Consider the following 12,624-nt stretch of genomic DNA (forward strand, 5'->3'; position numbering starts at 1 on the left):
GGGAAGCTACTTAGCAGTGTGGCTGAGCTCCCATCAATGCTGGATCATGGCGTGAGACTTCGCATCAGTTTCCCAGCTAGTCATTCAGTGAGTGTGAGCTTGCCACATGGAAAGTGTTCTGAGATTCCCCAAGAAGAGTGCGGAAACAAGAGGGCAGCGAGCACGGGGTTCACGGACACTAGGAAGCGAGGACATGGAACATCCCCACAGTTTGCCTACTGGTGGTGGTCAGAGGGCCTGGTGGTGCCAGTGTTCGACAGCCTCGCCTCTGTCAGTGCGCCCCAACGTGGCTGTGGCTACAATGTAGCTTGCCATCACCAGTGTGTGAATGTGTGTGTGAATGGGTGGATGACTGGATGTGTAAAGCGCTTTGGGGTCCTTAGGGACTAGTAAAGCGCTATACAAATACAGGCTATTTACCATTTACCATTGCATACCATGACAGGAAGTGAATAATGTTTCTATCCTCGCTTTCGATTTTTGAAAATAGATTTTTATTATCTCAGAATATTTTGGAGTCGAAGAGTGTGGCTGTCCCCTCCTATATATATTAGGATTATGTCCTTGGTTGATGGTGTACTCCTCGGTGCAAATGAGATCTTTGTTGTTTAATGGGCAAATAATTTTATTTTGGTATTCAGCCGGGGTCTGTTTACATCTCAGCAAGTTTCTAAACCAACAGGCTGTTCAAGTTTTCACATTCTGCTGTTATTAGAGTCGATATAATTGACTGTCTATCCTCAAGAATAGGACCCAGAATTACTTCATGCCAGAAAATGTTCCTCGGTGGATTCACTGCTGTCTGGATTTTATGTGCCCTGATAAACTGGAGGCTATTAATACCTCAAAGTCTTTCAAGGGCAAATCGGGATTAAATAGTTATAATGTGAAGGGAATTTTTATTTACGTGAAATATGCTTTTTAAATGGCACCTCCCATGGTATTGGCATAGAGAGTATAAGATGAGCTGTACATGCACACTTTAATATTAGCCTATCAAAGAGCTCTGTTACTTTGTAGTGTGTGCTCTAAAAGTGGTTACGTCTTAATATCTCAAGCGCAAACTCTCATGCCGCCAAAAATTTGAATGCCTCAGATTGCTTCATTCTGAAAACAAAGATCCCTAATTACCAGCGATTTTATAGTCTGGCCCAGTTTTAGGACAATAAAATTTCAATTTAAGAATTTAGTGTTAAACGGTTAATGTTTTCTTTGAAATCTGCAGACTTCTTCTTTTGTCAGCTGCAGACACGGGAAATATAACATAGCTTTTGCATAACTGAGCTGCATTCTCACACTGAAAGAGGATAACAATAAGATTTAATTACTGGTAATTGTGCTGCAGTGACTGAAATTAAAACTGTAACAGCCTTAGTGTGGTAATTTCCTAGCGAGGAATGCTGTAACAATATGCTATTTCAGTTTCTGTAGTTTTGGTGACAGTGCAGCAAAAAAAAAAAAAAGACCTCGCTTTAATTGGAGGCTCAGTCTCCCATGTCGGCAACCACCTGCCCTGATTAAGTGCGCCATGGGCCACTTTGACCTCTGACCTTCACTGACGGGTAGCAAAGAGAAGCTTCCGCAGTGTTTCTGAAAAAGCTATCATTACATCTAAACTGTCATTGCTGAATGGGTAAACTGCATAATACCTGTCACACTGTTTCTCACGCTGCCTAGTCACAACTTGTCTAGACATCCTCATGCTCCCCCGACACGTTCCCCTTCCAAATCCTGTTAACGCCGCCAGCCTGCGCCACAATAACCTACATTCCACAGTAATCACACTCACTGACACTGGCGTGTGAGGATGTTGGAAGCACGACAGAAAAAAAAAAATGGCAGCAAATCCCAGGGACCAGAGCGCGAGGGTGGAGGCAAGCTGCTGACACCCAGAGAGGGAGGGAGAGGACTTTTCTTTTCTTTTTTTGTTTATTTTTTAGTGCATCCAAATCTTTTCTGGAAAATGAGAATATGCATTTCGGAGTACCATATTGCTGTGGCGGTGCTCCAAGCTTCTATCAGCTTTGAGGACAAAAGGAAAGAAAGAAAAAGAGAGGCAAGGCTCCAGGCTGACTGAGCCACACACAGACGGATAAACCCACATTCACTGCAGGAACGTTATCTGTGACATTTGTATTTGATTTACACAGCTGCGGTTACATCTCAGCTTAAAGAGGAAAGACAGCTCATTACGATATTTGACCAGTGTGTTTGTGTGTGTCTGTTATAACTGAGGTGTAATCACGTTACATCATGCCCACTTTGAATGTAACGTCCTGTACTACGTATTCTAACTGAATAATAACAGTAAGTCAGAACAATTAGAAAACAATGTTGCATGCACATAGATGGTTGACACAGCTGTTTCACTAGTATCACAGATTAATTCATATCTCTATATTACCTTTGGTCAGTCATTCTTAACACCCGTTTCTCCAGTTGCCTTATAAAAGTCCAATATATTAAATGCTGTCTAGTTAAATAAGAACAAAAATCAAAAAGGAGGTTCAGTTATGCCTGAGCTTCATGTAAGGGTGGATTCTCATTTTACATTTTGCTAAGACCAGGGCTCATCAAACGTTTTAGGGCAGGGATTCCTTTGCAAAATAAAATAAATCTAGTTCCCACTCTCACTGCCCAAAATGCCAATTAAAACAGAATGAACTGACTTGCAAATCTTATAAACTTGCATTTTATTCACAGTATTATGTTTAACGTGGAGAAAATTATCATGTTAAGAAAAACATTGGCTCATGTTGATTTTGATGGCAGTAACATATCTCAAAAAAGTTGGAGCAGGGCCATTGTTGTTGTTGTTGTTGTTGTTGTTTTTTAAACAACATCTGGGAGATGAGAAGACCAGCTGCTGGACTGTTGGAAAGAATTGAATTGAGGTTGTCTCACACAGGTGACTTAATATGCTATATTTGCTAAGCATTCCCCATCTGCACATGTGCAATTTTATTTAATATTGCAGGATATTTTTCAACTGATGGAAAAATTATTTTCATACCATGTTGAGAACCACTGAGTCAGACAAGACTACACGACTAAAACCTCAAGGGAATGAGAAATGAAAGAATTGCTCCGGTTTGGGGATTTCCCCTCATCTTTCTATCACCTTCTATCAAATGTAATAGAAATCAGTGTAACATACAGACTCAAGGAAGGCAAGGACGTGTGAATGCGCATGCATCCACAGATGCTGGCAGCACCATAGGGCTCAGATTTTGGATGCCTTTTTTTTTCTTTTCTGGGCGCTGATGCCAGAACAGACTGACACGCCTTGTGCATCTCCTCCCATCAACAGGAATAAATCACATTCAGCTTCATCCGTGTCATTAGAAAAACTGCACCACCCAGCCGGCATTACAAATTGGTACTGAATGGGAAGATGGTGAGTAGATAGGGGAAATTTGTAGCCAGCATATTTGCATAATTTTTTTTCTCAATAAGTATCAGGAAATGGATCTGCCCATTTAACCATGAGCGAATTAGTGTTAAATTAGGAATGTTGTCGGATTGCGCGCATGTGCCTTTAACACTGATATCGTCACAATAATCTTAGAGTAAAAAGTGGCGGTGACACCTCAGGGACTCCCCCTCTTTCTCTCTCTCTCTCTCTCTCTCTCTCTCTCTGTGTGTATCTGTGAATTACTCGTGGATGCAAGAGAGAGATGACGTCACTTTTCCTTGAGCTAACCTAAGCTTACATCACCGCACTAGAATATAAGATGCTGCTTGACCGGGTGAGACCAAAGCACATGCAAATGGAGAAGAAGAAAAAACGGAGAAATTGATGTATTTCCAGGAAATGAAACATCCCGAATATATCAATGAAGCAAAATGATTTATTACAGAAGGACTAGACTGAACAGTCTTTCCCCTTGCAGTAAAGTTTCTAAAAATTACTTTTTCTTCTATAATCCATCCAAAACTGCTCGTATAAATTTCTCTTTTTTAGCATGAAAAATGAAATAAATTCAAAGTCTAATTTCTAGGACTTCATTGCTGAAGTCCTAGAAGGTGAAAGGTGACAGACCTGGGGGGAAATGTGTTAGGACGACAGTACGGCAGCTGATACGGCGATGACGGCGAGATTGTGTAAGATAAGGGTTTTTTTCTAGCTCATATTCCAGTTGTGGACATGGCGACCGCCGCGGGTGCTGTGTAACAGCCCTGCGCACCGGAGCCAACCATTATCAGAGAGAGAGAGAGAGGGGCTATAGAGATGCAAGCAATAGGGGGAGGGGTGGAAAAGGAGAGAGGAGGAGAGCGTGATTGTGTGAGTGTGTGTGGATGGGTGGATAGTAGCTTGCCACAGCCACTGCTAGAGGAGCGCGCACACACATACATGCGGACTCACACACACACTCTGAAGGCTAGTGTGTGAGCCAGCCAGTCAGTCAGTCGGTGTGAGTGTGTGAGCCATGTTGGATGTGAATGAACGGGAGGAGAGATGCTGCTGCCGCGCCGCTCCTAACGCTCAGACCTCCAGCTCCACGGACCACAGCGGGTAGATGCCAACTCTCCAGGCCGACAGAGAGACGGGGGAGCCTGGGGGAAGGTGTCGGGCGGTGCTGGCGGTCCTGGAACTGGCCACATAGCCGGAACGAAGGACAGAGAGAAGTAACGGGGGAGAAGGGAAGGCACACTCGTGAGAGAGAAAGAGAGAATAGGCAGAGGTGGAAGAGGGAGAAAGGAGGGGAGACACAGAGAAAGGAGAAGACTAAATGGCTGCACCGCTACCGGGCTTTACCCCGCTCCTGCTCTCATCTCTGGCACTCCACCTGCTTCTCCTCGGCCCTTTGTTCGCCTTCACCCCGGGGACGGTGAATACAGGAGGAGTTTCCAACAGATGGATCCCGGGCCTCTGCTATCGAGACGCCGGTAAAGTGAGCCAGCAGCAACAGCAACACCAGTGCGAGGAGGCAAGGGAGTCGCCGAGGGGCAGCTGGAATCTACGCCCAAGCAGGTGGACCGTGGAGCGGATACAGAGAGAGGGATGCTCGGGAGTGCAGCGCGCGGGAGAGACGCTGAGAGGATATCTGCGCTATGGAGCGAAGGGGAGGCGGAAAGAAGGACCGAAAGGAGTCGGGACGTTTTGGAAGACTGCAGACCGCCCTCCGGCTCCATCGCCACCTACTCTCCAACTCCACCCCGGTATTAGGAGCAGGTTGAACTCCGATGGCGTCGGTGGAGGAGAGAGAGTGGAAAGAGGAAGGCTGGGCAGAAAGGGCGTTGTTTCACCTCCCACTTCACCTGTTTCCACCCCCTCGCTGGTTCAAAACGGTAAAAAACGGGCAGTACAAAGGACTAGAGCGTGCGCGCAACGGTGGCCGGCGTCGCGACCACACCTCGCCAAACGTGGTGCCGCCGGAGCCTTTGTGCACGCCTCTGGCCTGAACGGGGCACCCGGAAGTGGAGGGAGGAGAGGGGGAGAGGTGAGGGAGAGGGCTCCTGAGGTGAAGAGACTGCTTGCTGCATGGTGCTCCCCGACACACTGGCCGTGCCCCTACAAACCACCCCTCTCCGTGGCCAGCACTCCCTCACCTGGCCTCGTCCCAGCTGGTTTCTCTCACTGCATTCATTCTCTTTCTGGATACATTTCACCCCAAGCTGATGCTTCAAACACATTCAAACCTACTTTTACCAACAATCCAGACTGTGTCCGGGCATCTCAATTGGATTGCGTGTGTAATTTTCACAACATTCAGCAACAGCTAGTTTACAGGAACGGCAACAAGGCGAAGCGCTGGGATGGCTCAGTCAGCGTGAACAGGAGGGCTGGTAATTGTTCTCATTTGGGCTGGCATAATGTTATCGATCCCAACAGAAGCAGGGAGAGGGGTGACGATAGCAGTTTGACGGGGTGCATTAGAGAGAATGGAGGAGGGCCGAGAGGTGGGGGAGATGAGGGGAGGGAAGCATACAGGTGTAGCGCGCTGGAGGAGATTAGCAATCTAGGTTGTTGGTTACCTCCTCTCTGTGAAGCAAGGTCTAAGCGTGCCAGAGTTATTCATGAAAGGAAGGAAAGAGAGGTAAATGATGGGAGAGGGGGAGGGATGAGCCACAGCAGCAAACACATTCATTTATCTAATTATCCGGATAATGGTTTGGCTTTTCTGATACTGAAGCTCTCGTGTAGTACTGATAATGAGCTTCAGCGGGGGAAATCAGCACCAGGAACCGAGGGGCAGAGCAGTCAAACCCGGAGAGAGAGCAGGGCGGACAGGGTGGGTCCCAGTGGTGGCTCTGGTTGTTTAGACAGAGAAGAAATGGGGGGTGGATATTTAGCTGAATTTACGACACCCGAGGGAGGCATAGCTCCGAGGAAGCGCCTCATCCAAATTGCCCTCAGCAGCATTATTTCAGAGACGCCCTGCCAGCAGTCCCCATCCAACAAAACCACAGTCCCCCAAAACGCGTCAAAATACTCTGAATACTCTGGCTCTGAAGTTACTGAAACAGCGCCCACTCAAACAGAAACAGACGAGAGCTGGGAAAGTGGGAGACGAGTCACAGCGCTCAGTCTGTCTGCTGGAAAAGTGAGAGCAACTTCAGAGACACAGTCTGCCGGTGACTCAGGCTTTTCCTCGCCTGCTAAGTTTCCCGCTACATCTCCCAGTCACTCTGAAGCAGCAGTGCAGCCTGCAGCAGAGTACCTGTCGCTCGTCTCGGCAGTTAACCTGACCACATGGTCTGCGCGTTCGCTACACTCCCCCCGTGTAGAGGAGCTTTCAGCACGACGGACAGCTCCTCCAGACGCTGAGCGCGTGTTTTTGTGGAGCAAGTCCAACACTAATAATAATAATAATAATAATAATAATAATAATAATAATGAGGAAGAGGAGAGAGGCGGCGGGGGAAATAGATATGAGTCTGAAATAGAAAATTCGCTGTGGCCTGGTCAAACGCAGTGGGAAAGCGCACAGAGAGCGATGGCTCACCCAGGATGCTCTGGTAGCATTTCCACTGACTGCTCAGCTACCGCGCGCGAGGACGGTGCACATATGCAATTAAAACCCGGTAAGCAAGTGCCACTAGAGCCCGAAGGTGTCAGACAGATGGGAGATAAAGGAGAAAGGCAGAGGGAGGAAGAGGGCTTTGAGGGGTCCGCCGTTGCTGTTGCCTCTGTTTGGGGAGGAAAATTACAGGTGGGGGAGGGCCAGAGAGAGGCGCGGCTGATGGGAGGGAGAGAAACAGGGGCAGAGGAGGAGGAGTGGGAGAGGGGAAGGAGAATAACAAAGGCAAGCCAGGCAGAGGAGAATGAGGCAAAGGGAGAGAAGGGTCAGGACAGGGGCAGTAGCACCACCATCACACAGCCAGATAGCAAAATAGGGAAGAAAGAAAGCCAGGGGGATGAAAGCCACCAGGGAGGAGGCAGAGGGGAGGTGGAGGGGAAGGAAAAGAAAAAGCACAGTTCAAGGGGAGAGAGGAGCCTGGAACGACTGATAATCGTAGCAGATGATGATACCTCACAGGGAGAGACTGAGAGAAAGATTTTCATGCCATGGTCTCGCTCGAAACGTGCAGCCAATAGGCATCCCCATTTCTCCCAGTACACCTACCAAGTACATGTGGCTGAAAACCAGCCGCCTGGCACATCAGTGATCATCATGTCCGCCTCAGACCCAGATGGAGGAGATGCAGGCAGGCTGAGCTACACAATGGCTCCGTTGATGAACAGTCGATCATCCGACTACTTCCACATTCACCCAGACACCGGCCTCATCACCTCCACTCAGATTCTTGACCGAGAGCATATGGACCTACATTACTTCCGGGTCACAGCGACTGATCATGGCTCCCCTCGCCTCTCTGGCACCACAATGGTGTCCATCACTGTTTCAGACCGGAATGATCACTCTCCTATATTTGAGCAGTCAGAGTACAGGGAGACGATTAGGGAGAATGTGGAGGAAGGCTATCCCATACTACAGCTGAGAGCGACTGATTCAGACTCCCCATCCAATGCCAATATTCGTTACCGGTTTGTTGGTGATTCAGCTACAATGGCACGGGCGGCCTTTGAGATTGACCCTCGCTCTGGCCTCATTACAACCCGTGGGTCAGTGGACCGGGAAACGAATGAACACTACACCCTGCAGGTGGAAGCCAGCGACCAGGGGAAAGATCCGGGGCCCCGCTCTGCTACCGTTAAAGTTTTCATCACCGTGCTGGATGAAAATGACAATGTGCCACAGTTCAGTGAGAAACGCTATGTGGTGGCAGTGAAGGAGAATGTCAGGCCTCATTCTGAAATTCTCCGTGTCAGCGCCACAGACCGGGACAAAGATAGTAATGCTGTTGTTCACTACAACATCATCAGTGGCAACAGCCGTGGGCAGTTTTCCATTGACAGCGTCACTGGTGAGATCCAGGTGGTGGCACCACTAGACTATGAGGCCGAACGAGAGTACACGCTCCGCGTTCGTGCACAGGACAACGGGCGGCCACCTCTTTCTAACAACACTGGGATTGTCAGCGTCCAAGTGACAGACGTCAACGACAATCCGCCCATCTTTGTCTCCACACCATTTCAGGCATCAGTGCTTGAGAGCGCTCCGATTGGTAGTTCAATCCTCCACATCCAGGCCATTGATACAGATTCTGGTGACAATGCTCGTCTGGAGTACAGGCTAACTGGCACAAGCTCTGACACCCCATTTGTTATCAATGCCGCAACAGGCTGGGTCACCGTAAAGTCTATTCTTGATAGAGAATCTGTGGAGCACTACTTTTTTGGTGTGGAGGCCAGGGATTATGGCATGCCCCCTCTTTCCGCTACAGCCAGTGTGACTATAACAGTGATGGATGTTAATGACAACCGCCCTGAGTTCCTCCAAAAGGAGTACTATGTCAGACTGAACGAGGACGCAGTGGTTGGCACCAGCGTAGTGACTGTCACAGCTGTCGATCGTGACGTCAACAGTGCCGTGACCTACCAGATAACAGGAGGAAACACCAGAAACCGCTTTGCTATCAGCACGGCGGGAGGGGGTGGGCTTCTCTCTCTAGCTCTCCCACTGGACTACAAACAGGAGCGGCGCTACGTTCTCACTGTCACTGCCTCAGACAGAACCCTCCATGACACCTGTCAGGTGCACGTCAACATCACAGACGCCAACACACACCGCCCTGTTTTCCAAAGCGCCCATTACTCTGTTAGTGTGAACGAGGACCAGCCACCTGGAAGCACCATAGTCGTGATCAGTGCCACAGACGACGATGTTGGCGAGAATGCTCGAATCACGTACTTCCTCGAGGACAATATCCCGCAATTTCGCATCGACCCAGCAACAGGAGCCATAACACTCCAGGCAGAGCTTGACTATGAAGACCAGATGACCTACACGTTGGCTATAACAGCCAAAGACAACGGCATACCGCAGAAATCCGACACGACATACGTTGAGGTGAATGTTAATGATGTCAATGACAACGCTCCTCAGTTCCTCAGTCCCAGGTATCAGGGAACAGTGAGTGAAGATGCCCCTTCCTACACCAGTATTCTCCAAATCTCAGCCACCGATCGGGATGCACACGCCAACGGTCGTGTTCAATACACCTTCCAAAACGGTGAGGATGGGGGTGGAGACTTTACCATTGAACCAAAATCTGGGATCGTCCGAAATAGCAGACGTTTGGATCGCGAGAACGTGCCATTCTATGAGCTCACTGCTTACGCTGTTGATCGCGGTGTACCCTCTCAGCAAACTCCTGTCCACATCCAGGTGACAGTCCTCGATGTGAATGACAACGCCCCTGTATTCCCCGCTGATGACTTTGAGGTTTTAGTAAAAGAAAACAGTGCTGTGGGTTCTGTGGTGGCACAGATAACAGCCACCGACCCTGATGAGGGTGCCAATGCTCAGATCATGTACCAAATTGTAGAGGGCAACATCCCAGAGATCTTCCAGATGGACATCTTTTCAGGAGAGCTCACGTCACTCATTGATCTTGACTATGAGACACGCAACGAGTATGTCATTGTGGTCCAGGCCACGTCAGCACCTTTAGTCAGCCGTGCTACTGTCCGAATCCGATTGGTGGACCAGAACGACAACAGGCCAACTCTACAAGACTTTCAAATCATTTTCAACAACTTTGTGTCCAATCGGTCCAACAGTTTCCCCACCGGGGTAATAGGGAGGGTACCTGCCCACGATCCTGACGTGTCAGACAGACTGTACTACACCATCGAAAGGGGGAATGAGCTTCACCTGCTGCTCCTGAATCACACCAGCGGAGAGATCCGACTGAGCCGAAAACTGGATAACAACAGGCCGCTGGTGGCTCCCATGCTGATCTCCGTCACGGGTAAGAGACCATGAAGGGAAAAAAGTGAGAGAAGGGAGGGAGGGTGCATGTGTGTGAGTGTGTGTTTGCAGTCAGTTTAGGTTGCTCTGCAGCTTTATTCAGTGTAAAAAATATTGTGACGATAAGGAGTCCAACGCCACAGGTTTGTAAGTGAGTGAGAAAGTGGGATGACAAGGCTGCATGCCACTTGGCTGAGCTCTTTGCATTACTTCTACCTTTTCCTTTTGCGTCTTTCTTTTGTCCTTATCAAAGATACATGTTTTAAAAAGTATTTTTAAGTCTGAAACCCATCCCATGTGCATGTATGCCATGCTGACACAATGATTTACTGGAGACAAAGCCAAAAAAGAGTAGTATAGACAGATAAAAGAGAAATATTGATCGAAATCGAGCTGTTATTCAGGTTACATTTACCTGATAGAATGCGAGATAACAGACTGATGTTGGCCTAACACATTTTCAAAGTGTAGTGAGAAAGACATGTTTTCTGTGTAATGGGGACTTTCTGTGGAAACGAAAACACAACTGAGCAGTGAAAACTTTCAAAGATGGGCTGCTGAGGATAATCTTTAATGTGATGTCATATCTAATTTTTGTATCAGTCACCATGGTTGCCATTTTTCCAGACTGTTGTTAGCGTTTGGCGTAAAACTGGCGTTTTGTTTTAGGCATTTTTCTTGGTAGAATGGGAACTGCGTGTAGTTATAAGCAGAGATCAATATCACAGCACTGCAAACACAGTTTGATTGGCAGGATCCAGGCTAAGTGCAGTCCAAGTTGCCATAGCAATTTTGCACAATTAAAAATCTATCGAGCCGGGAATCGAGAGCGTGCATGACTCTGACAGGAAGAGTCAGATATCCCTGATATCCCATTAAATTGTCTTACTGCTTCGCAAATGTGCTGTCTCTCCTGATGACATATGCCACAGGATCAGCCTCCGTCAGCTTCTCAGCATAACTTGTTCATCACGCAGCCGTGAGATGCGCTGAAGAACGAGATTAAACTGAATTCCTGTTTTGTTTTGTATTTTTCTTAAATTAATATTTTAAGATATTTTTTTCACACTTTGTTGATTGTTTGTGTGTATTTCTCTCTTAGCTTCGGGATAAAAGAATAAAGCCCTTTTAGGGAGGCAGTAAAGATACTGATGTTAATGATCAAAGCCTTTTGAACACAAAGAAAGGGAAGAGGAAAAGAAACGAGTGCAGCATTGTTGTTTTAAGGACCTGGATAGTGCTGTGTTTGTATTCTGTCACAAAACATTAGTAGATGAATGCTGGCTGGGGACTGTGTGTGACCTCCTACCCTATTTACACTGTTCTGATACCAGCAATGATCACGGTTTATACATATTCCACTTGATGTCATTTTGGATGAGCGAGTGAGGGATCCATTGAGCAAAGAAGGAAGTAAGAGGAATGAGTAAATTAAAGCAAACAATCAAGAAATAAGTGATGGAGGAAGTGAAGGGATGAACATGGCTGAGTGAATGAGTCACTCATAGTAGAGCTGTGGGCGTGAGATAACTTTATTAAGGATATCTGTTCTCAGTGACATCATACAGGTCCAAGACTAGAAGAAACGATCTGAGCCAGAGCATTTGGAGCAGTCTGAAGCTTCAGCTTGTACACACACTGACCTCAGTATTTATGACTTTGGCCATGTTTAATATTGTAACAACAAAACTCATAATTCACAATATTTGAAATTTAAAACCCAATATTACGTTCTTAACTTACATATGATCATAATAACTGCTCTTTTAATGTAGGATAGACATAATGTCCTAGGATGAGGTCCTGGGCTGAATTGTTATCTCAGTCCGCCCCTGGGGCTGGGGATTTACTGTCACACTCAATTTAAACTGAAGATTAAAAAGAAAAATCATTAAAAAAGGCCGATTGGGTCAATAAATAAGTCACTGAGTAAATGAGCTGGAGTGTGAGCAAAAGTGCAAGTGAACAAAGGAATTAATATGAATTTGCGCGTTTTTAACAAATGAACTAACTTGCGATTAAAGAGGAGCAACGGTGAGTAAGTGAAGAAGTCTGGCAACAAGCAAAACCGCTGAGTGTGTGTGTGTCACAACTGCATGTATGTTTGTATATTTGTGTGCATTCACCCTTGTCTCCATTGGTGTCTCACAGTGTGCGCTCAGCTCGCTTGAACCAGACTTATGGATTCATTTCCAATTTTCTCACTGTGTTTCTCTCACGATGAGCATGCTTTGCCCTCTCTCCTCGTTCCTCTCTCTCCCCTCTCTCCATTGTTCCAGGATTTGACAGTTATGAGATTATA

The 12,624-nt window shown here is 47.1% G+C and overlaps 1 protein-coding gene across 3 annotated transcripts in view; it reads left to right on the plus strand.

Annotated features, from left to right (window-relative positions):
• The first annotated feature begins 4,281 nt into the window (after nt 1-4,281).
• The window catches only part of celsr3 (cadherin, EGF LAG seven-pass G-type receptor 3), a 117,063-nt gene continuing 108,720 nt past the window's right edge, over nt 4,282-12,624 (plus strand). For all 3 annotated transcript variants that reach the window (XM_026153787.1, XM_026153789.1, XM_026153788.1), the window contains exon 1: nt 4,282-10,323. In XM_026153787.1, the coding sequence (XP_026009572.1) occupies nt 4,734-10,323 (5,590 nt within the window). In that variant the 5' untranslated portion in view covers nt 4,282-4,733. The remainder of the gene's footprint in view (nt 10,324-12,624) is intronic.

Source organism: Astatotilapia calliptera, chromosome 20, assembly GCF_900246225.1.
Source record: "Astatotilapia calliptera chromosome 20, fAstCal1.2, whole genome shotgun sequence".
NCBI classification, from domain to species: domain Eukaryota; kingdom Metazoa; phylum Chordata; class Actinopteri; order Cichliformes; family Cichlidae; genus Astatotilapia; species Astatotilapia calliptera.